General features: G+C 42.4%; 1 protein-coding gene across 1 annotated transcript in view; it reads right to left on the bottom strand.

The window, feature by feature from the left end:
• Positions 1-3,997: 3,997 nt before the first annotated feature.
• Positions 3,998-24,304, bottom strand: part of camkvl (CaM kinase-like vesicle-associated, like) — an 81,625-nt gene continuing 61,318 nt past the window's right edge. Inside the window, exons 2-11 of the mRNA XM_060936944.1 lie at positions 20,066-20,172; positions 16,151-16,282; positions 15,658-15,732; positions 15,157-15,295; positions 13,542-13,662; positions 13,366-13,441; positions 13,072-13,208; positions 12,911-12,989; positions 12,721-12,808; positions 3,998-5,393 (exon numbers count right to left, since the gene is read on the bottom strand). Of these exons, the coding sequence (XP_060792927.1) occupies positions 4,047-5,393; positions 12,721-12,808; positions 12,911-12,989; positions 13,072-13,208; positions 13,366-13,441; positions 13,542-13,662; positions 15,157-15,295; positions 15,658-15,732; positions 16,151-16,282; positions 20,066-20,160 (2,289 nt within the window). The 5' untranslated portion in view covers positions 20,161-20,172 and the 3' untranslated portion in view covers positions 3,998-4,046. The remainder of the gene's footprint in view (positions 5,394-12,720; positions 12,809-12,910; positions 12,990-13,071; positions 13,209-13,365; positions 13,442-13,541; positions 13,663-15,156; positions 15,296-15,657; positions 15,733-16,150; positions 16,283-20,065; positions 20,173-24,304) is intronic.

The following is a 24,304-nucleotide window of genomic DNA, read 5'->3' as shown; positions in this document are numbered from 1 at the left end:
GCAAAACGCCATGTAGAAGAAGAAGCAGCAGCCTTTACTTGTCACATATGCATTACTGCACAGTGAAATTATTTTCTTTGCATATCCCAGCTTGCTATGAATTTGGGGTCAGAGTGCAGGGTCAGCCATGATACAGCAGCCCTGGAGCAGAGAGAGTTAAGAGCCTTGCTCAAGTACCCAACAGTGGCAGCTTGGTCGTGCTAGGGCTTAGACCAGGGGTCTTCAATCCTATCCGCAAAGGGCCGGTGTAGCTGCAGGCTTTCATTACAGCCAAATTGGAGGCTCACTTGATTGTTGACTGGAGACGAGGGTGAAATGATTAAACAAGTGAAATCAGGTGTAGCTCCTGCTTGGTTGGAATGAAAGCCTGCAGCCACACTGGCCCTTTGTGGATAGGATTGAAGACCCCTGGCTTAGACCCTGACCACCTGATCAGTAACCCAGAGCCTTCACCAGCCACCACTGCCCCTAGAGATACCACTGCAGATAGTAACCTGAGCTCAAATTGGAGAACCTTGACCTACAGGCATCAGTGTTAAACACTGCATGACCATGCATCCCAAAATACCGAGTACGGCTGACCATAGTTTAGTTATGAGGAAAAAAAAGGCTTATGGGACATAAAACTATCCATCCGTTATCTGTAGCTGCTTATCCTGCTCTACAGGGTCGCAGGCAAGCTGGAGCCTATCCCAGCTGACTATGGGCGAGAGGCAGGGTACACCCTGGACAAATCCCCAGGTCATCGCAGGGCTGACACAGAGACAAACAACCATTCACACCTACGGTTAATTTAGAGCCACCAATTAGCCTAACCTGCATGTCTTTGGACTGTGGGGGAAACCGGAGCACCCGGAGGAAACCCACGCAGACACGGGGAAAACATGCAAACTCCACACAGAAAGGCCCTCGCCGGCCGCTGGGTTCGAACCCGGACCTTCTTGCTGTGAGGCGACAGTACTCACCACTAAACCACCGTGCAGCCCAGGACCTAAAGCTCCTCTCATCTCATTATCTCTAGCTGCTTTATCCTGTTCTACAGAGTCGCAGGCAAGCTGGAGCCTATCCTAGCTGACTACGGGCGAAAGGCGGGGTACACCCTGGACAAGTCCCCAGGTCATCGCAGGGCTGACACAGAGACAAACAACCATTCACACCTACAGTTAATTTAGAGCCACCAATTAGCCTAACCTGCATGTCTTTGGACTGTGGGGGAAACCGGAGCACCCGGAGGAAACCCACGCAGACACGGGGAAAACATGCAAACTCCACACAGAAAGGCCCTCGCCGGCCGCTGGGTTCGAACCCGGACCTTCTTGCTGTGAGGCGACAGCGCTAACCACTACACCACCGTGCCGCCCAGGACCTAAAGCTCATCTCATCTCATCTCATTATCTCTAGCCGCTTTATCCTGTTCTACAGAGTCGCAGGCAAGCTGGAGCCTATCCCAGCTGACTACGGGCGAAAGGCGGGGTACACCCTGGACAAGTCGCCAGGTCATCACAGGGCTGACACATAGACACAGACAACCATTCACACTCACAGCTACGGTCAATTTAGAGTCACCAGTTAACCTAACCTGCATGTCTTTGGACTGTGGGGGAAACCGGAGCACCCGGAGGAAACCCACGTGGACACGGGTAGAACATGCAAACTCCACACAGAAAGGCCCTCGCCGGCCACGGGGCTCAAACCCGGACCTTCTTGCTGTGAGGCAACAGTGCTAACCGCTACACCACCGTGCCGCCCGGACCTAAAGCTAATTTTTCTAAAATATGCATGTAAAGAAGATATAAAGCAAACGTCACTGGGACTAAAACACTTTTGTGACTGACTATCAAGGCAAAATAACCTGAACCTCTGCTCTGTAATATAGACACCACATGTTTAAGATAATTTTCTTGTCTATTAAATTAAAGAACTTGAAGCAAGCACATAAAATGTCATGCTGGAAGAAAGGGTCTTAGAAATGTTTCACTTTTAATGATAATAATAAAAATAAATTTAATCAAAAAAATAAATTGAATAGCACTGAAGTGTTCGAATAATCTAGAAAATTCGTGAAAGTGAATTTACAGCCTGCAGATGCAACGTGTCAAGTCAGAACAAACGCACAAAGTACTCACAATGTGATACCATCTAGATTTTATTGAAATCTTTGCAGAGAGAGTGCAAAAGTACTTTGGAAGAATATTCACATCACTATGACAAAATATTTGAAAAGAGGAACCAGAGCACAGAAGTAAGGCTGTTACATTTGGAAATGTCAAAATCTTTTATATTTTGGGGAGGGGTTTTAAATAACTATACATTTGATAAAATTGGTAATATGTGTAATAACAAAAGGGAGAAATAAATCATCATCATTCAAACCTGTAGGATGAAGAAGTATCACAATCAGTCAGACGAGAAGGGATATGTCTGCTGAGCCTCCCTAAATTACTATCAGTTAGGACAAACATAAACTTAGATTAGAAAGACATGCAGAAACAGTATGTACAGGATGAACTGTACAGAATAAGAATAAATGAACATAGCTTTTTTGAGACTGCAAATATATATTTTTGAAACTCGTTCTCAAAATACACTGCCTGGTCAAACAAAACAAAAAACAAAAAAGTTGCACACACCAACATTAGGCCAGATCGCCTTTACCTTTGATTACGGCATGCATTCGCCATGGCATTGTTTGAACAACCATCCAGAGCTGCATTAATTTTTTTTTTTTTTGCAGAGATCTTGCACTGACGATAGGAGAGTCTTCTCCAGCTCATCCCAAAGACTTTCAATGGGGATAAGGTCAGGACTCTGTGGTGGCCAATTCATGTGTGAAAATGATTCCTCATGCTCCGTGAACCACTCTTTTACAATTTCAGCCCAATGAATCCTGACATTGTCATCCTGGAATATGCCCGTGCCATCAGGGAAGAAGAAAAAAAATCCATTGACGGGATAACCTGGTCATTCAGTACATTCACGTAGTCAGGTGACTTTATTTTACTGCCACGTAACATTGCTGCGCCATGACCTGACCAGCTGAAGCAACTCCAGATCATAATACTGTGTCCAGAGGCTTGTACATAGTGGCATAGTGGCCAATATGCATGATGATGATGATGGGTGCATCACTTCATGCGCTTCCCTTCTTACCCTGATGCAGCCATCACTTTGGAATAGGGTAAATCTGGATTCATCAGACCACATGACCTTTTTCCATTGCTCCAGAGTCTAATCTATATGCCCCCTAACAAGCTGAAGCCTTCCGACACGGTTGTTTAAGAAAGGAGAAGCTACTCACTGCATCAGTTAGGGTTAAAAGAATTGTTGCCAGCTGAAACATATTAATCATTGCAGTCAGTATCCGATTAAAGGCTTCCTGGGCTGTTGCCCCCAATAGCACGTATTTCAGTGGGAGTGCTGTGTGCGTGAATGGAAGCTGAGGGCAATGGTGCGCTAACCCGACTATGATAGCTGAAGTAAATGGTGTAAACAATCACCATTAACATCAAGAAGAATAAATGCCCATGTTTTCTTTTAGGCTGAACTTTGTTCTACACTGTACATGTCGAGAAGAGAGTCATGTGCACAAGCTAAACACCCTTTCTTCTGATTCTTTAGGACTACTGAATTATGGTTATGAAATTACTCATGGAAAATATGAGTGCTCTCTATAGTATTATCATACCAAATAGATGTATTTACAGGTAGTTCAGGCAGTATTCTCAGTAGTCAACTCATGTTCCATTGTTATGTGGTGTATATAAGCTATATCTGAAAAATGCACATACAGGGATGTTACACTATAATTTTGTGTTCGTAACAGTCCCCAAAGCCTCGAACATGTAATTGTGCTTTTCTGCTTGAAATCATCTTCAGCACAAATGCAGCTGGTCATGACTGTTCTTAACTAAAAGCAAAGAGGAGCAAAGCTACTCTATAATTTAGATTTTAAAAATCTTTGTACAGCTTCAAATCTGCTTCTTTAACATCCATGACTCGTTCTAAGATTTGTTCTTATCTTCTCTTACAGTTTGCTCACGTAAGCTTCATAAGCCTCTGCCTGACACCCCTCCTCTCGGTGACTGGCTCAGTCTTGCAGTAACCCTTTGTCCATCTAGATCATCATTCTGCTCAGTGGCCAGTTGGTTGTGAGTTTGGGTTTGAGTGGGTGGGTTTGGAGGTGGATAAGAGGGTGGGGGAATGGTGAGGTGTGGTAGAGAGGGCATGGGTGGCCGAGGGGTGGTAGGAAGAGGTGGTGGAGTAGAATGATCTTGGTAGGAGCGATGACGAAATGAAGGAGAAGACTGAGCGCTTTTTGCTTTGGGTAAGCTCTCAGGACAGTCCCTGATCTGCTCCAGTAGGGAAGGCATATCACCTTCAATCTTCTCAAGTACAGCCGCCATTTGCTTTTCTATCTGTTCAATTGCGTTGTCCATTTGCCAGTCTGCACTGGCATCCCCTTCTTGTAGATCATCGTAGGCTGCCCCACTGCTAACAGAGTAAGGAATACCATATGGATTCCTACAAGCAGCGCCATGGCTTGTATCTCTCTGTTCTTGCACATACACAGTCTTCTTATGGCCCAAACATGAAGAATCTATACCAGCATACAAACTTTGTGCATGCCTTCCTGACTTGTCTTTTCCGCTTCCTTCCCTCTCTCTACCTCTGGGACTACTCTCTCCTATCGTCCCAGCACCCACCTGCCCCTCCGCTACCGTCTCTGGAAGTTGGGTCTGACACCAGCTACCGGGGGATTTTTCCTGCTTACCTGCTGTCTCTGCCTTCTCCTCATTTGCTATCGCCTGTTCCTTCTCAACAGCTGGACTGCTAGTCTTGGGACCATGCCCTAACCCATGATCCAGAGAGAAGTTAGCAGCCATTCTACGGCGGTTTGGGGTATCAGGTGTTACTTTCTTGTCTGTAGCTTCTTTGTCTGTGGTAAATGTGTTTCTTTGGCAATCAGAGGCTTTCGTGTATATACTGGAGCTGGGTTCCTGGCATGCCTCTGGTTTCTCTCGGCCCAAAACAGCTGCCATTTTATGAGAGCCATCCATAGTTGCTTTCTTCTCTGCCACCATGTCCTGCTCATCCCCTTGTGTCTGGGTTGAGGAGTCTGTGTGTGCCAGTGGCTTTGACATTTCTGAGAGTGAATTTATAACTACCGTCTCTTTCTCCTCTTGCATGTTTCGTTTTTGATCCTCAACTGGTGTGTTTTCCTCTGTCATCTCATTGGACATGCTCACAGATGAACCTCCCCCCGAGTCAGTGGGGATGCTTTCACTTCCTCCTCCATTAGTCTGAACACCCCTCTGCCCCTCTGTTGCCACTTCTGTGGAGCCCATCTCTGAGGCCCGAAGACGCTGCATGAATGTCGTGACTCTAATTGCTTTCTGAAAAACAGAGCAAGAAAACAGGAATAGGCAGCTTTTATTCAAGAAAAAAGTCAATCTGGAATACCTTCTGGGTGTTTTCACATTTGAGATGTTTTCAATCAAACTGTGGATTTACAAGTGAGTGGAGGACCACCAGGGCAGCTTCCTTCAGATCTACTGGAGGTTTTCTGTTCGGTTGTTTCCTTGCCAAGAACTAATAGCAATGTCATCACCTTAAAATTGTTTTTTATTGGTCATGAGTATCAATCAGAGTCACCATGGGTCGTGACAAAGCAAAATTCATTTTGTAAAATCTGGTGAAGGTGGATGGTAAACTGTTTAAAATTTCCAATACTATTATTGCCTCCCATGAGGTAGCCAAAGCTCAATTCGATTGCTTTTTAATGGAAGAAGGCACCTGTTCACTTGCTTTCAAGTACGCCTGTGCAATCACTTCCTTTACCCAATCAGCAAATTTGTCTTTACAAACCGCTGGTCAGTCAGAAAGCACCTGAAAGCCCTCAGTGGACACAGGGCTGGCCATTCTCATCTACAATACAAGATCAGATAGGTTAGGTTTTTTGATGGCTGGGTTCAGCCACAGCATGACATATTCAGCACCAAACACAGCTCATTTAATTTACCAACTCATCTGGCCATAATGGCGGCACGGTGGTGTAGTGGTTAGTGCTGTCGCCTCACAGCAAGAAGGTCCGGGTTCGAGCCCCGTGGCCGGCAAGGGCCTTTCTGTGCGGAGTTTGCATGTTCTCCCCGTGTCCGTGTGGGTTTCCCCCAGGTGCTCCGGTTTCCCCCACAGTCCAAAGACATGCAGGTTAGGTTAACTGGTGACTCTAAATTGACCGTAGGTGTGAATGTGAGTGTGAATGGTTGTCTGTGTCTATGTGTCAGCCCTGTGATGACCTGGCGACTTGTCCAGGGTGTACCCCGCCTTTCGCCCGTAGTCAGCTGGGATAGGCTCCAGCTTGCCTGCGACCCTGTAGAACAGGATAAAGCGGCTAGAGATGAGATGAGATCTGGCCATAATGATCACCAGCAAAAAAACAGCTGTATTAAATCATTTAAGCCAGTTGTTGTTGGTGGCCGATATTGAGCTCAGCAACTATACAGCTTCGGATACAATGCCTAGATGTTTCAATAGTTTTCAATGAATCATGACCTGGATGTGTAGTCATACTCTGATATGACACTTTTTTTTTTAATTGTTCTGGGCTTGTTAGTTCCTTCCATCAGCGTCTGAGATTTCTTCATGTGATAATGTAATGGCTAGAGCTGTTTTGTTTGCAAGCAGCTTGCTCACATCATTTTAGCAAGTCACCAAGGTGAATGGATCATATTCAGTGAGTCCCAGTTGGTCTGGGCTGGATATTTCCAGCATTCTGGCATCCATGGAATAGTAATGTTGCAGGTGCAGGCTGTATATTTGGGCAGACCATGCAACTGAACATGTCATTTTACTGAATTTGCTGAACAGACATAAGAATTTCAACTTTAGTGGTGGTAGACAAGGTTATCACACATGGGTCTCTAATGGAGGTGTTAAGCTCATACTGCTCCTGCATCTGTCACTGCGTCCAGTAGTACTATTTTTATCAGGTTGCGGTTTCAATGTGCTTTTGAGTGCACAAAGTGGATTATCTAAATTCAGGTTCACAAGAGCAACCTTAATATCCGCCTGCAGTGCATGTTTCTAAATCAACTTCTGTATTCCACTCTGATCTTACGCCACTCCTGGGGCAGGCTATCAGCATTGAAGCTTTGAGAATGAGACGCAGCTACTGAAAGCACTTCAGGGTGTGTCTCTGTATGCGAGGCGGCTGTAGGCTACTAAGCTCCCCAGAGCTCTGCACTTCAGTGAGCTGTTACACAGCTAACAGCTAACAGCTCTTGTACTAGGCTACTAAGCGCCCCAGAGCGCTGCATTTCAGTGAGCTGTTACACCGCTAACTGATAACAGCTCTTGTATTTGGCGCATGCTGACTGCCAACGGCTCCTGTAGTCTTCTGTTACTGCCGCTGCAACCTGGCTAATGACCTTACATTTTTGTTCAGGCTCTGCAGCCATATCTACAACTCATTTCGCTCTTGTGGTGGCTGCAGCTGTGTCTGGAGGAAGTTGCCGCTTAGCCAGCAGTATTTCCTTAGTTGCAAGGTGTGCGTCATGCATTGCTCATGGCAATATCCTTGGCTGTTAGGGCAAGGCTCTACCAGTACCAGATCCTGAACAGTTTGGAATCGACCATATCCATCATTCAACTCAATCAGGGCATGGCAGAACAAACAGCTTGGCACATGACTTGTACAGTGACAGTAGCCAATCAAATATTAGAATTACTGCCATCCACATGTGCATCAATCAGCTTTATATGACGAGGTAGATTTAACAATACCAGAGCGTCAGCGACGCAGTAGCTCACACGGCCGTACCATGAGAAACCAGACTCGTTTATAATTAGCTAAGTTGTCCTTCATGAGAACAATTAGAACCATTTGATCTTCAAAACAAAACAATCAAAATCCATTGAAAACTGGGGGAGGAGGAGCGATTTTCCTCAAAGTTTGTTAACCGGCCTAATTAGCAACTTGTTAATGAGAAATCACAAAATCAGGGAGTAACTTTTGTGCAGACTGATTAGTTCTTCCAAACAAAACGATCAGAATCAAAATCCATTGAAAACTCAGGGAGGAGTCGCAAATTTTGTGAATTGTGGACGGACAGACAGACGGACGACGGACGCTGCGTGATGGCAATGGCTCTGGGCGTGTGAGCTAAAAAAGATCAGCAAAAAAAGTATTAGAGCACTATACACAACATCTTGAAACTACTTCCTCAATTCCTTGACAAGATGAGAATGGGAAAGAGCAACAGCATGACATAGTGGGGGCCTTTTGTAGGCTACACATATGAGATCAGGCCATTATTAAAAAATGTTCTGTTTCCGGTCCACCGGCCGGGTGAGTGCCGGTTGTGCGGTTGAAATTTTTTTTTAACGCTGGTTTTTCGACATTTTTTTCGGGTTCGTAAATCTAAAATCGAACTTGACATTTACGCATTCCCAGGGCTTTCCACTAAGGCTCATACTAGCCAGCCATGACAAATAAGTAGCCAGCTTGGGGGGGGGGGAGTAAACACAAAATAAACTCCTGTGCACGCAGTTCCCAGGGTTAAATGTATTTTCCACAGACCATTTATTTATTCACTTTACTCAAATACAAAGTAAAATGGCAGTAAATCTTCTTTCTTTTCTTGCGTATTGCATCATGAGGCGTTCCTGGCTTGTAAATCTCTTATTTTCGGTGCATGACACATTCGCGCAACTGAGCATGCTATGAATTAACAACGACAACGGTCTGCAGTGGTGGCTACACAATTAAACACTCAGCGAACATTTCTCCATTTGTGTATGAAAATACACTCCAACGACTCAGTTTGGTTTCATTTACAACCAACGGTGTCTTTTGATGTCAGCACGTAATTGAACGAGAGAAGACTGGTTTACCGGAGACAAAATAAGCGTTATCTCTGCTTCTGTTCCCTCCGACGGCCCCGACACACTACTGCCTCCGCCGAGTGCGCACACACACACACACACACCGCATGTCGGGGCCGCGGATGAGTTACTCTCCCTTGATCAACGAGTCGGCGGGGAATTTGTGGTTATTATCGGTACAAACAGCGCGAATCACAACTTAAATGAGTGCGGTTCAGTTTGACATTATTGTCAGTCCGTTAGATAAACATTTAATTTTATTAAAATCTAAAATTAATATTTAGAGCCTGTAGGCTACAAAAATAATAGTCATTAAAGTAGCCGGCTGGACTTAATTGTGTAGTCGGCTGTATGGCCGGCAGCCGGCGCTTGTGGAAAGCCCTGCATTCCGCGCAGAATATAGAATTGAATCAGCTCTACGCATGCGCCGTGCGGCACAAAAAAATGGCAGCCACCATGAAGGAAGGAGATCCGGAGTTTTCAGCTTAAGTGTGAAATCGCAAAATGGTATTCTAGCGAACAACAAAATAGTAAAGATTCAGAAAAACAAATCATTCAGTGATCATTTTAATAGTGTAATTTCATCCGAACTAGGCCTAACGGTCGATTTAGAACTACAAAAAGTCCGTGTGTCGGACATTTTAAGTACCTTTGTAAAGGTTTTGCAAATGTTGCAGTCAGCATTTAAAATGCTAAAGTTTTTGTACAAGTTTCAGTTGATTAAACCATCATATTTTATTAAATGTGTCTGCTTTTGTAATAAAAAAGTACTGAAAGAAAAAGCAAACACAGCATTGCGATTTCTTATCCATCCATATATATATATATATATATATATATATATATATATATATATATATATATATAAGAAAAAACCTCCCTCCCGACTGAAATTTTTTTTGCTCACCCGGTGGACAGGAAACGGATTTTTTTTTTAAGGATGGCCTCATGGTCAGTAGGTGATGACTGGAATTAGTACTTGGCCAACAAATAAGCAAATGGGAAAACACCACTAATTTATAAGGAAATGCCCTGGCAGTCTAGAAAGAAAGGAAGTAGAGTTCAAATAAAAAAAGCTATCCAGCGGGGCTTAATTGGTTCAACTTGTCATGTTATTTCCCATTTGAAAATAGCAAGGAAAAGCACTGTATGGTCTGCAGACGAAACAGTGCCTTCTTGACATTTGGAATGAGGCGATCTTTCAAACACAAGTGACTACTGTTCATAAAAATACTGAATCGTTTTTTTTTTGACATTATAGCCTACCAAAAGGCTTCATCCAAATCAGAATCAAGACATGAAGGAAACCTTACATAAATAAACATAAAAGGCAAAAACTGTGTGAAAATGAACAAAATGGATCCTTGGTCTTCAAGTGTGAAAACACCATCACTGAACCAATTTAATGATGACTAATGTCAGAGGTAAAGTGCAAGTTTTGCTTTTAAGAGTCTTTTTACTGTCAATGCTATTTTGTGAAAAGCACAAGAAAATGTTTCATCTGATTAAATACTGAAGTCTGATAGTAACACAAGGTGGACTAGAATAGACCAATGGATCAGGGACACAGTTAATCATGTTGTGATACGATGACCCTCTCCTCACTCCTCTGTCCTCAACTTGCTGCTGTTTCTCTTATAGAACAGACACACAGACATATGATAGCACCTCACACATACATGTGACACTTCAATGAAACTTTAGTTGGGTGTTTCGTCTGTGACGGTGGAGGGCTTAGGAGAACTCAGTGTGGGAATAGAGCTGGATTGCATATGATTGGAGGCATATGGGAGTAGCTGGCAGAGTGACAGGCTTGCCATTTATTGGTGTCCAGACAGAGAGAGGCTTGAATAGATACGCACTCTTTTCAGCAATCAGATTTGAACTGCATATTTCCTCATAATGACAGGTGTCAGAAAGCTGTTGGAATTGTAGTTAACGCCCTTTGTATAATGTGTTTTGCTAGAGGAGATATGAATGCTCAAGTGTGATTGTCATGGCAGAGAAAAGAGTCAGTGCCTCCTTCCTATTTGACAGAGAATAACAGTACCTTCAGCTCCTGGGTATCCCATGTAAGGGGAAAGGAAATGATTAACAGAGTAATCAGAACCCTTAGTCTCATGTGAATCACCAGTAATTCTGTTATGCACATCCTCATCAAAACTGTCCTTGCTTGAACGTTTGTGAACCCTTTAGAATTTTCTATGTTTCTGTATAAATATGATCTAAAACATCATCAGATTTTCACACAAGTCCTAAAAGTAGACAAAGAGAACCCAGTTAAACAAAGGAGACAAAAATATTATACTTGGTCATTTATTTATTGAGGAAAATGAGCCAATATTACATATCTGTGAGTGGCAAAAGTATGTGAACCTCTAGGATTAGCAGTTAATTTGAAGGTGAAATTAGAGTCAGGCGTTTTCAATCAATGGGATGACAATCAGGTGTGAGTGGGCACCCTGTTTTATTTAAAGAACAGAGATCTATCAAAGTCTGAGCTTCACAACACGTTTGTGGAAGTGTATCACGGCACGAACAAAGGAGATTTCTGAGGACCTTAGAAAAAGCGTTGTTGATGCTCATCAGGCTGGAAAAGGTTACAAAACCATCTCTAAAGAGTTTGGACTCCACCAATCCACAGTCAGACAGATTGTGTACAAAAGGAAGAAATTCAAGACCATTGTTACCCTCCCCAGGAGTGGTCGACCAACAAAGATCACTCCAAGAGCAAGGCGTGTAATCGTCTGCAAGGTCACAAAGGACCCCAGGGTAACTTCTAAGCAACTGAAGGCCTCTCTCACATTGGCTAATGTTAATGTTCATGAGTCCACCATCAGGAGAACACTGAACAACAATGGTGTGCATGGCAGGGTTGCAAGGAGAAAGCCACTGCTCTCCAAAAAGAACATTGCTGCTCGTCTGCAGTTTGCTAAAGATCACGCGGACAAGCCAGAAGGCTATTGGAAAAATGTTTTGTGGATGGATGAGACCAAAATAGAATTTTTTGGTTTAAATGAGAAGCCTTATGTTTGAAGAAAGGAAAACACTGCATTCCAGCATTAGAACCTTATCCCATCTGTGAAACAGGGTGGTGATAGTATCATGGTTTGGGCCTGTTTTGCTGCATCTGGGCCAGGACGTCTTGCCATCCTTGATGGAACAATGAATTCTGAATTATACCAGCGAATTCTAAAGGAAAATGTCAGGACATCTGTCCATCAACTGAATCTCAAGAGAAGGTGGGTCATGCAGCAAGACAACGACCCTAAGCACACAAGTCGTTCTACCAAAAAATGGTTAAAGAAGAATAAAGTTAATGTTTTGGAATGGCCAAGTCAAAGTCCTGACCTTAATCCAATCGAAATGTTGTGGAAGAACCTGAAGCAAGCAGTTCATGTGAGGAAACCCACCAACATCCCAGAGTTGAAGCTGTTCTGTACGGAGGAATGGGCTAAAATTCCTCCAAGCCGGTGTGCAGGACTGATCAACAGTTACCGGAAACGTTTAGTTGCAGTTATTGCTGCACAAGGGGGTCACACCAGATACTGAAAGCAAAGGTTCACATTCTTTTGCCACTCACAGATATGTAATATTGGATCATTTTCCTCAATAAATAAATGACCAAGTATAATATTTTAGTCTCATTTGTTTAACTGGGTTCTCTTTATCTACTGTTAGGACTTGTGTGAAAATCTGATGATGTTATAGGTCATATTTATGCAGAAATATAGAAAATTCTAAAGGGTTCACAAACTTGTATATAAAACACTTCATTCACAAGGACAGTGAACATCAATTTCAGTTGAAGCAACAGAGGCTGATTTATGATCTTACCCTCCATTTGGCTTTTGCAAAGTTCTTCTCAAACTGTGCACACACTCCATCCTTCAGGTTTTTTTCTGAGGCTCCATTTCCAGCAATCCTGTCAATATCACATAATAAGGTGATGCCAAAGAGAGCTCTGTAAGAGTGCATGCAAATAAATTATCCGTATGTTTTTATGAGTACTCTGTATGCAGCTTACCACTCGTGCCACAGGGCATCTTGTGCTGTAATTCGTAACATCTGGTCAACCTCCATCAACCTACACACCAACTCTTTAGCTGTAAAAGCAGGAAAAGTGAAATTATATGGATTGTTTTCATATCGGAGTAGGTTTTACAGAACAGCCTCTTTTTTGCGCACCTGCAGGTGATATGTCATCCCAGTACGGAGAGTCAAACTCGTAGTCTCCAGCAACAATCCGGCAGAAGATAATACGATTGTGCATGTCTGTGTTCTCCTCTTCTGTCTCATCATAGAAGGGAGGATTTCCCGACAGCCTGAAAATGTGGAGTTTGTTGAATAATGTTGTGCACGTGTATATATCAAAAATAGTTGGGCAATTATTCTGTAATACTGGGGACTGTAATCAAGTCATGGAAAGTCAAGCCTTATAATGACATTAAATTCTGTCTGCTGGGCATAATGCGAGCTTACAGCATGTACATGATGACCCCAATGGCCCAGCAATCCACTGGCCTTCCATACCGATGTCGAGCCACAACCTCCGGGGCTGGAAGGAAAGAACAGTCATAAAGATAAATAGAGAACATATTCAAGCACCCGGTATCAAATCCATATCCCGATATTCATCTGCTGGTTTATGTAGGTACCCAGATACTCTGGTGTTCCACAGGGTTCGGTGATGGAGCCGTTCTCAAACCGGGAGAGATAGAAATCACGAAGGACCACTTTGTTATGGTTATTCTCTGTGTAGTACATCAAATTCTCCAGCTGAAAAAGAAAGAACCAAATAAATTATTTTAACAAAGAATTATCACAACAGAAGAAGGTTGGAATTGGGAGCCAGTCTCAAGCACTGAATTATTTCCTTCTGTTTGATAACTGGGAGCTCTTAGATGGAAAGTACAAATGTTTCTTAAACCATACTGCACTGTACGGAAGCCGCGAGAGGCCCTTCATATAATCTTTTTTTATTCACCTTGTTATCCCGAGATAACGACATAATTAATTCAGGATCTCGAGAAAACAACACAACTAATTCGAGATCTCGAGAAAACAAAACCGTTATTTCGAGATCTCGAGAAAACAAAACAATTATTCCGTGATCTCGAGAAAACAAAACAATTATTTCATGATCTCAGCTGGATCACTGTATCTCCGTCGGTAGAGACGAAGCCGGGCCAGTCTTCTGCGGAGGTGCCGCGGACTAATTTTGAAATTATCCCTTATTAAAAGACTTAATGCAATCTCTCCCTGTGTCAACCCCTGATCAAAATATTGCCTTATTAGGTGATCGATTATTCCAGACATTCTAATGACCAAAGTTGAGTCTATACAGAATGAGAAATAGCCCCAAAGTCAGCATATCACGAGTCTCTTGGCGCACCTGAATGAACCATTTCTCAGCTGTTTATTCGAGATCATGAAATAATTGTTTTGTTTTCTCGAGATCTCGAAATAACGGTTTTGTTTTCTCGAGATCTCGAATTAGTTGTGTTGTTTTCTCGAGATCCTGAATTAATTATGTCGTTATCTCGGAATAACGGTTTTGTTTTCTCGACATCTCGAATTAGTTGTGTTGTTTTCTTGAGATCCTGAATTAATTATGTCGTTATCTCGGGATAACAAGGTGAATAAAAAAAAGGATTATATGAAGGGCCTCTCTCGGCTTCCGTAGGGCACTGTCTCCAATCTGGGAATTAAAAAAAAAAAAAAAAACATATACATTTTGTAAATCAGCACATCAAAAGCAGATGTTACAGGAGCTGTGTTGGTGCACTAGAGGGCACTAGAAACACATATTGGGCTGTTTAGCAGAGGAAGCTGTGACTATTGAGGGAAAAACGAGTCATTATGGGCCATAATACTATTTATTTCAGTCAGTTACATTTTGCATATTAACACTAACCATAAGGGGCCATCTGTTATATCATGGTTGCACAGTTTTGTGAGTCAGCCCAGGCTATGAGCTTGGGTAATATCTCTGATTATTGTTTCTGTACCCTGCAGTGATTGGGTTAATCTCTCTCGTGCTCTCTCTCTCTCACAACACACAGACACACACACAAAGCACAGCCCACAAAAAAGCTCCTCTTCACATCTAATGAATCACATCCTCCCATAGCTGCAGGTTTACGACAGCATCATATTAAACTAATGATAAAGTCATTGAGCACTCATTAAAGCCTTGCAAGATTATATAATATTGAAAAAAAAAACTGGTAGTAAGAACGGAAATGATATGCAAATGCATCTCAAACCCACCTTTAAGTTCCTGTGAACTATGTTGAGGGAGTGGAGGTAAGCCACTGCCTCTAGGACCTGCCGGATTACGTTGGCAGCATCTCTCTCTGTGTAGTTCCCTTGATCCAGGATCCAGTCAAACACATCCCCACCTGTGGCCCTGAGACATACAGACACTTCGTAGGACACGATGTACTGTCCTTTCATTCCATCAGTGGACAGACTTTTACTCCAGCAGGAATTAATGTTCAGAGCATTAGATTACGACCATCTGCAGCACTTTGCTTTCTATTTGAACTATACCTAATGAAACTGTTATTAATCAGTCAATAAGACATATGTTGCTCGAATTTCACTGATGACATCATTTGGCTTAGCAAAAGTACGCTGTTTAAAGTGGACAGTGTAATCATTATGCAAATGTTGGCATGAGACAAGTCTTTTTAATACTAGGCTGATGAGAAATCAATCCCAGATTCTGCGTGCCGTATAGGATCACTGCTACATAGATGTCAGACTCACAGCTCTTGGATGATGTAAAACTCTTTCCTGGTCTCAAACGCATCTATCAGCTTCAGGATGTTTGGGTGGTTGACCCTAAGAAGAAAAGGTCACAGTAAATATTTGCTCTATTTTCTAACTAGTAAGAAGAGTTGCTTTAAATATAGCAACCTACTGGGCTTGGAACGGAGGAAGTGACCTGTTTCTTTCTCATGATTCCCACATCTTTCTCTCTTTCTCCCTCTCGCGCTGCCTTTTATTGTTTAGATGAGCTGATTCTCTCTCTTTCTTTTTATGTATCTCTCCATAGATCTCCTCTGCTCAAACTTTCTCGTCTCTCACCATCTCGGTCTGTTTCCACTCTCTATGAATTAGCCCCTTTCTTTTGCCTCCTCCATCTGTCAATCCGTGTCTCACTCTCTTTCTGTCTGTGTCTCTCTCTATCGGTCTCTTCCTCAGTTTCTGTCATACCCAGACTCATCACTTGCTGCTGACATTTTGAATTATCCCATACATTTTTAGGATCATGATCTCATTCTTGGCAGCCTTCCGCACTTTTCTGCCATCTTTCTTGAGGAATTTCTTGCACACATAGACTTTGTCTGTCTGCCGTTCCTTTACCAGGCACAGCTCACAAAACTCCTTCCTGCAAAGAAAATAATAGCACGTGTTTACTTTGCTACAAAGTCTGTCTGTGGCAAGGTGCTCATAGGCATGATATACAGTGGATAGAAAATCAGTGCACACCCTTTCAGAGCTATAGCTACGTCTTTTTGGGCAGCTCTCCACAAGGTTGGCACACTTGGACGTGGAGATCTTCCCCCACCGTTTAAGCTCGTCGAGGTTAGTTGGTTTTTACTGATGGACAGCAACCTTCAAGTCATTCCATAGATTTTCTATAGGACCTAAGTCAGGACTTTGATTAAGCTACTCTAGAACATCCACCTTGCTCCCAAGCAAGCTTTGGCTGTATGCTTGGGATACGTTGCCTGTTGAATGTTAATTTCCAGCCCATTTTCAGACATTTTATAGAGTTCATCAGGTTTTCCTCCAGAACGTGGCTCCATCCATCCTCCCCTTAATCCTGACAAGCTCCTCAGTCTCTGCAGACCCCCACAGTATCATGCCAATGTTGACAATAAGCCAAGTTAGGTCTTCACTGAATGTAATGTTTGGAATTCAATTCAGTTTTAGTTATAATAGCGCTTTTAACAATGGGCATTGTCACAAAGCAATTTTTACAGAAAACCAGTGTAACGCGGCTGTGACAGACCAGACGCTCGCGGATTATAAATGAACTCAGGGTTTTAATGAGAACAGGGCAATCAAAAACAAAGTACAAAAGCCAGGCCAGGTCAATACCAAGAGATCCAAAACAGTAACAAGGGCTAGACAAATCGTGGTCAGAAAACAGGCAAGGATCGAGAAACCGGGAATCAAGAGAAATGGGCAATCAAAACACAAGGGCTAGGCGAAAAGGGTCATACACAGAGAAAAAATCAGTATAATAACGCTCAGTAGGCTTACGGGACGTGAAGACAATACTGTGCAAAGAATAAGACAGACAAAGGGGTATAAATACAAACATAAACAAAAAGGTACACGTGATGGTGATCAGAACTCAGGTGAACCACTCCTACGGAGTGGTTCCGGGTTGGCTGACGGAGTGCACGTGGTAGTGACTGGTGTGTGAGGGGGATTATGGGAAATGGAGTCCTGAGTGTTGAGGCAGACGGAGGGTGAGCCCGGAAGCGTGACAACCAGAGATAAAATTTAAATGATAATTTTTAATGTATCCATAAATTCTTGCCAAATAATTCTACTTTGCTTTCATATGACCAAAAAATAAATGAAACTTCTGCCAGTTTGCTACAGGATCCTTCAGGTGTCATTGTGCAAACTTCAAACAGGATTCTCGATGGACCTTTACAAGAAATGGCTTTCTTCTTGCCAGCTTCCCATACAGGCCAGATGAATGCAATATACATTCAATATTGTTGTGTGATACACGTTTTCGTATGTTGGACATAAAACCATGTAGATCTTTTAAGGTCACCATTGGGGTCCTGGTAGCCTCTCTGACCAAGTGTCTTCTCTCCTGGTCATCTCGATTTGATAGCTGCCCAGATTATAGCAGACTGTTGGTTGTGCCAAGTACTTTCCACTTCCTAATAACAGTGCTCCAGGTATTTTCAAAGCCTTGGAAATCTTTTTCATATCCAGCACCTGGTATGTACCGTTCCACAGCTTTGTTGCAGAATTGCTTGGTGGTCTTTGGAGCCCATGGTGCTTCCTTTGTATAGATCTGCACTTGTAAACTGGTAGGCCAGAGTAAACAACTGTTTTTATTCAAGCTGTCAAGTTAATTGCTTTGATTCCACACAAATGTTGGAAAATTAAATGACTCTGTGACTGAAATGAAATAACCAGGTCATTAATGAGGTTGTCTAAGGGATTTTATAGTAAAGGGGGTATACAGTATACTTATCAAACCAAAATATTTTAGTTGTTCATTTTTAAATAATGTTAGAGTTTTTCATTGTTAGCTTTTCACTTTGACATTAAGCATTGTGTGTACAACCCCAATTCCAAAAAAGTTGGGACAAAGTACAAATTGTAAATAAAAATGGAATGCAATGATGTGGAAGTTTCAAAATTCCATATTTTATTCAGAATAGAACATAGATGACATATCAAATGTTTAAACTGAGAAAATGTATCATTTAAAGAGAAAAATTAGGTGATTTTAAATTTCATGACAACAACACATCTTAAAAAAGTTGGGACAAGGCCATGTTTACCACTGTGAGACATCCCCTTTTCTCTTTACAACAGTCTGTAAACGTCTGGGGACTGAGGAGACAAGTTGCTCAAGTTTAGGGATAGGAATGTTAAGCCATTCTTGTCTAATGTAGGATTCTAGTTGCTCAACTGTCTTAGGTCTTTTTTGTCGTATCTTCCGTTTTATGATGCGCCAAATGTTTTCTATGGGTGAAAGATCTGGACTGCAGGCTGGCCAGTTCAGTACCCGGACCCTTCTTCTACGCAGCCATGATGCTGTAATTGATGCAGTATGTGGTTTGGCATTGTCACATTGGAAAATGCAAGGTCTTCCCTGAAAGAGACGTCGTCTGGATGGGAGCATATGTTGCTCTAGAACCTGGATATACCTTTCAGCATTGATGGTGTCTTTCCAGATGTGTAAGCTGCCCATGCCACACGCACTAATGCAACCCCATACCATCAGAGATGCAGGCTTCTGAACTGAGCGCTGATAACAACTTGGGTCATCCTTCTCCTCTTTAGTCCGAATGACACGGCGTCCCTGATTTCCATAAAGAACTTCAAATTTTGATTCGTCTGACCACAGAACAGTTTTCCACTTTGCCACAGTCCATTTTAAATGAGCCTTGGTCCAGAGGAGACGTCTGCGCTTCTGGATCATGTTTAGATACGGCTTCTTCTTTGAACTATAGAGTTTTAGCTGGCAACGGCGGATGGCACAGTGAATTGTGTTCACAGATAATGTTCTCTAGAAATATTCCTGAGCCCATTTTGTGATTTCCAATACAGAAGCATGCCTGTATGTGATGCAGTGCCATCTAAGGGCCCAAAGATCACGGGCACCCAGTATGGTTTTCCGGCCTTGACCCTTACGCACAGAGATTCTTCCAGATTCTCTGAATCTTTTGATGATATTATGCACTGTAGATGATGATATGTTCAAACTCTTTGCAATTTTACACTGTCGAACTCCTTTCTGATATTGCTCCACTATTTGTCGGCGCAGAATTAGGGGGATTGGTGATCCTCTTCCCATCTTTATTTCTGAGAGCCGCTGCCACTCCAAGATGCTCTTTTTATACCCAGTCATGTTAACGACCTATTGCCAGTTGACCTAATGAGTTGCAATTTGGTCCTCCAGCTGTTCCATTTTTGTACCTTTAACTTTTCCAGCCTCTTATTGCCCCTGTCCCAACTTTTTTGAGATGTGTTGCTGTCATGAAATTTCAAATGAGCCAATATTTGGCATGAAATTTCTAAATGTCTCACTTTCGACATTTGATATGTTGTCTATGTTCTATTGTGAATACAATATCAGTTTTTGAGATTTGTAAATTATTGCATTCCGTTTTTATTTACAATTTGTACTTTGTCCCAACTTTTTTGGAATTGGGATTGTAGATTAGCAAGTAAAAATAGATTTATTCCATTTAAATTCCAGCTTATAGGTCAATCAAAGGTGATGTATTCAATTTCTATCCACTGTACATGATGTAGTATGAGCTTATCTAAACTTCTCATTCACATCTACCAAAGGTGTCAATGCCAATTAAAGGATTTAAATGAGGATCCTTCACTGTAATGAGGTTATTACACTGTCAGGGTGAAGTTGCCATTCATAGGTATTTGATGATTTGATACTCACGCCTTTAGAACCTGCCCAATCTCATATTTATCGGTGATGTCTGACAGGCTGTGGTACGTCCTCCCATCCCGCAGGGCAAGGCACCCAAATGGCATGACAGCATCTACCTTTGTCATGCAGGAAGAGAAAACAAAATATGTCATCTCAATAAATCTCGTCATTCAATCAGGGGAGGTTTGTATAAATGTGCTAGCAAGGCTAAGCCCCCATGTTTTCCAAAGGTAAAATGACATCACTATAAGATTTCCACATCAGATTTGCCGGTAACGAAGGTCTTAAGGCGGATTATTTTGGACTTTTGTAAAACCAAGTGCAACAGCACCACATCATTCTCATTGTGCAATTGGTGAAACGGTGTGATTTCTAAAGCCTTGCTCAGCCCCAACAGTTTCATTGTGGAGCTATTGACAGATATTAGATTGCAGCCCTCCCATCTAATGTCAAAACCAGTCATCCTTGCATTCAAACTACAGTCCACATCTCAATGCATCCATACAGTATACTGTATCGCATATTGATCCTTGAAGATGTTGGGAAGCTAATTTAATTTACTATAATTTGCCCAATATATCACATGACTGCATCATCAGAAGGAAAATCACACAAATCCTGCAAAATCAGAGGTTGTCATAATGTGACCAGGAATAGGGCCACAAATAAAATCTGCATCACCTTCTGAGAGGAGTGGACAGTTGTGACCTCTGGTAATTCAGATCTAGCCCCTAATCCTTAATCCCCCTCCCCACACACACATACATCTTGGGTAGGTGGAGAGATGGGAACAATCTGGCATAGGCAAGAGCTACATGGAACCAGAAGTACTGCATATAGTGTGATCATATTTTAGAGTTTGGGCTGGGCATGGTGACCTGACAAAAGCCAGAAAAACGTTCTGGCAAAATGAACACGGGGTATAATACCCTCTGTCTGCCCTGCTCTATAGTGCAGACATGGTACTCAATGGCCTATTTTCAGTCTGAGGGTGACAGAGTCCATCACTCTGTGGACACACAGCTACACAGCTGCGTGTCCACGGAGAGATCCTTAAAGCCTGATGCCTGCATGATCGAGCTTGCCGATTTGGCAAAAGATGTTTCCTGAACAGCTGAACTGCCCTAAAGATAGAAACGGGCAGATTCTGTCTGTAGGACAGTTCAGCTGTTCAAAAAATATCTTTTGCCAAATCAGCAAGCTAAATCATGTGCACATCAGAGCAGAAGGGTCTCTTCATGGATAGCAAAATATACAGTTTCCCTCTGGTGTTTGAAATAGGATAAGACTGATTATCAATGATGAACATTTTATTGTGTTTGCACTGACTAACTGATAATGATGGTGATGATGATGATGATGATGATGACGACGATGGTTATGATGTTTACTATTATTATTATGATTATCATTATTATTATTTAGTAGTAGTAGTATAATCTACCTCGGCTCATGATGCTAACACATATACAGTGACGGTACAGGTACAAAAATGTAAATAAATTATTCAAGCTACAACAACGGCGGCACGGTGGTGTAGTGGTTAGCGCTGTCGCCTCACAGCAAGAAGGTCCGGGTTCGAGCCCCGTGGCCGGCGAGGGCCTTTCTGTGCGGAGTTTGCATGTTCTCCCCGTGTCTGCGTGGGTTTCCTCCGGGTGCTCCGGTTTCCCCCACAGTCCAAAGACATGCAGGTTAGGTTAACTGGTGACTCTAAATTGACCGTAGGTGTGAATGTGAGTGTGAATGGTTGTCTGTGTCTATGTGTCAGCCCTGTGATGACCTGGTGACTTGTTCAGGGTGTACCCCGCCTTTCGCCCGTAGTCAGCTGGGATAGGCTCCAGCTTGCCTGTGACCCTGTAGAACAGGATAAAGTGGCTAGAGATAATGAGATGAGAAGATACAACAACAGTCCTTAATGTACAATTCGATTCTTTAATGTTGTTCCACTAACCAAATTTCCAAAAGACATACCTTTGTGGCCTACCGTAATGAAACATAAAACCCCAGTTTATAACCTTTTCTTTCTCAGTGTGCCAGTGGGTCAAAGACCAGAAGTGTCTTTGTTTTCTATATGAAAACACTTATTTTAACAGAAAATTATGAATATGCAAAACATGTGAAAATATTCTATGCTTATTTTTATTAGTTGTTGCATAAAGCTGTTTAAAAGGTAAAAAAAAAACCACATCAATGGAGTTTATATGTACTACGACTAATAATCTCATCTCATCTCATTATCTCTAGCCGCTTTATCCTTCTACAGGGTCGCAGGCAAGCTGGAGCCTATCCCAGCTGACTACGGGCGAAAGGCGGGGTACACCCTGGACAAGTCGCCAGGTCATCACAGGGCTGACACATAGACACAGACAACCATTCACACTCACATTCACACCTACGGTCAATTTAGAGTCACCAGTTAACCTAACCTGCATGTCTTTGTACTGTGGGGGAAACCGGAGCACCCGGAGGAAACCCACGCGGACACGGGGAGAACATGCAAACTCCACACAGAAAGGCCCTCGCCGGCCCCGGGGCTCGAACCCAGGACCTTCTTGCTGTGAGGCAACAGTGCTAACCACTACACCACCGTGCCGCCCACGACTAATAATAATTAATATAATGTAATTATGCTGACACAGTGGGTAGTGTTGCTGCCTCACAGCCCCAGGCTCCTCAGATGGCTCATTGCACTGCAAAAGCTGATGTCTTAGCAAGTGAAGATCCCTGGAATAAATCGAATTTTTCTCATCATTAGATTATTATATAATATCTGATCTTATAAATGAAAATACATGATCAGTAAGTCTATGTCTATTTCTGTCTGACTGTACAATTTCAGTTAGAATATCATGAAAAAGTTCATTTTTTTCATAATTTAATTTAAAATGGTAAACTTTCATATATTCTATATTCTTTACACATAAAGTGAAAGATTTCAAACCTTTTTTTTTCCATTTTGATGAATATGGCTTATAGCTCATGAAAATCAGAAATCCAGTATCTTAGATTATTAGAATATTTCCTAAGATCAATCAAAAAAGGATTTACAATACAGAAATGTCTAACTTCTGAAAAGTATGTTCATTTATACACTCAATACTTGGTTGGAGTTCCTTTATCACGAATTATTGCATCAGTGCAGTGTGGCATGGAGGCGTTCAGCCTGTGTTACTGAAGCCCAGGTTGCTTTGATAGCAGCCTTCAGCTCATCTGTATTTTTGGATCGGGTGTTTCTCATCTTCCTCTTGACATAGGAAGATCTCAAAGACATAGAGGAGCTCATAGATTCTCTGTGGGTTCAGGTCAGGCGAGTTGGCTGGCCAATCAAACACAGTAATATCATGGTCAGTAAAACATTTGGTAGGAGTTTTGGCACTGTGGGCAGGTGCTAAGTCCTGCTGGAAAAGGAAATCAGCATCTCCATAAAGCTTGTCAGCAGATGGAAGCATGAAGTGCTCTACAATCTCCTGATAGATGGCTGTGTTGGCTTTGGGCTTGATAAAATACAGTGGACCAACACCAGCAGATGAAATGGCACCCCAAATCATCACAGACTGCGTAAATTTCACACTGAACTTCAAACACCTTGGATTCTGTGCCTCTCCACTCTTCTTCCAGACTCTAGGACCTTGATTTCCAAAAGAAATGCAAAATTTACTTTCATCTGAAAAGAGGACTTTGGACCACTGAGCAACAGTCCAGTTCTGTCTCTCCTTCGCCCAGGTAAGACGCTTCTGACATTGTCGCTGACTCAGGAGTGCCTTCATATTAGGAATGAGACAGTTGTAGGCCCTTTCCTGAAGACATCTGTGCATGGTGGCTCTTGATGCACTGACACCAGCCTCAGGCCACTCCTTGCAAAGCTCTCCCAAGTTCTTGAATCGACTTTTCTTGACAATCCTCCCAAGGCTGCAGTCATCCCTGTTGCTTGTGCACCTTTTCCAGCCAGCCTTTTCAGCAATGACCTTCTGAGGCTTTTCCTCCTTGTGGAGGGTGTCAGTGATCGTCTTCTAGACAACTGTCAAGTCAGCAGTCTTCGCCATGATTGTGGTTACTTGGACTGAACTAGATCGAGAGATACACGGTATTTATACTGTTTTACTCAAACTCGAAACGAAATATTCTAATATTTTGAGCAATACGTTGGGTGTTTTTTTTTTTTTGCGCTGTAGGCCATAATTATCAAAGTTAAAATAGAAAAATGCTTGAAATATCTTAGTTTACGTGTAATGAGTCTATAATATATTA

This window comes from Neoarius graeffei, chromosome 13 (genome assembly GCF_027579695.1).
Source record: "Neoarius graeffei isolate fNeoGra1 chromosome 13, fNeoGra1.pri, whole genome shotgun sequence".
Taxonomy (NCBI): domain Eukaryota; kingdom Metazoa; phylum Chordata; class Actinopteri; order Siluriformes; family Ariidae; genus Neoarius; species Neoarius graeffei.
Note: the sequence above shows the minus strand (reverse complement) of the source record. Positions and strands in the feature narration are given on the sequence as shown.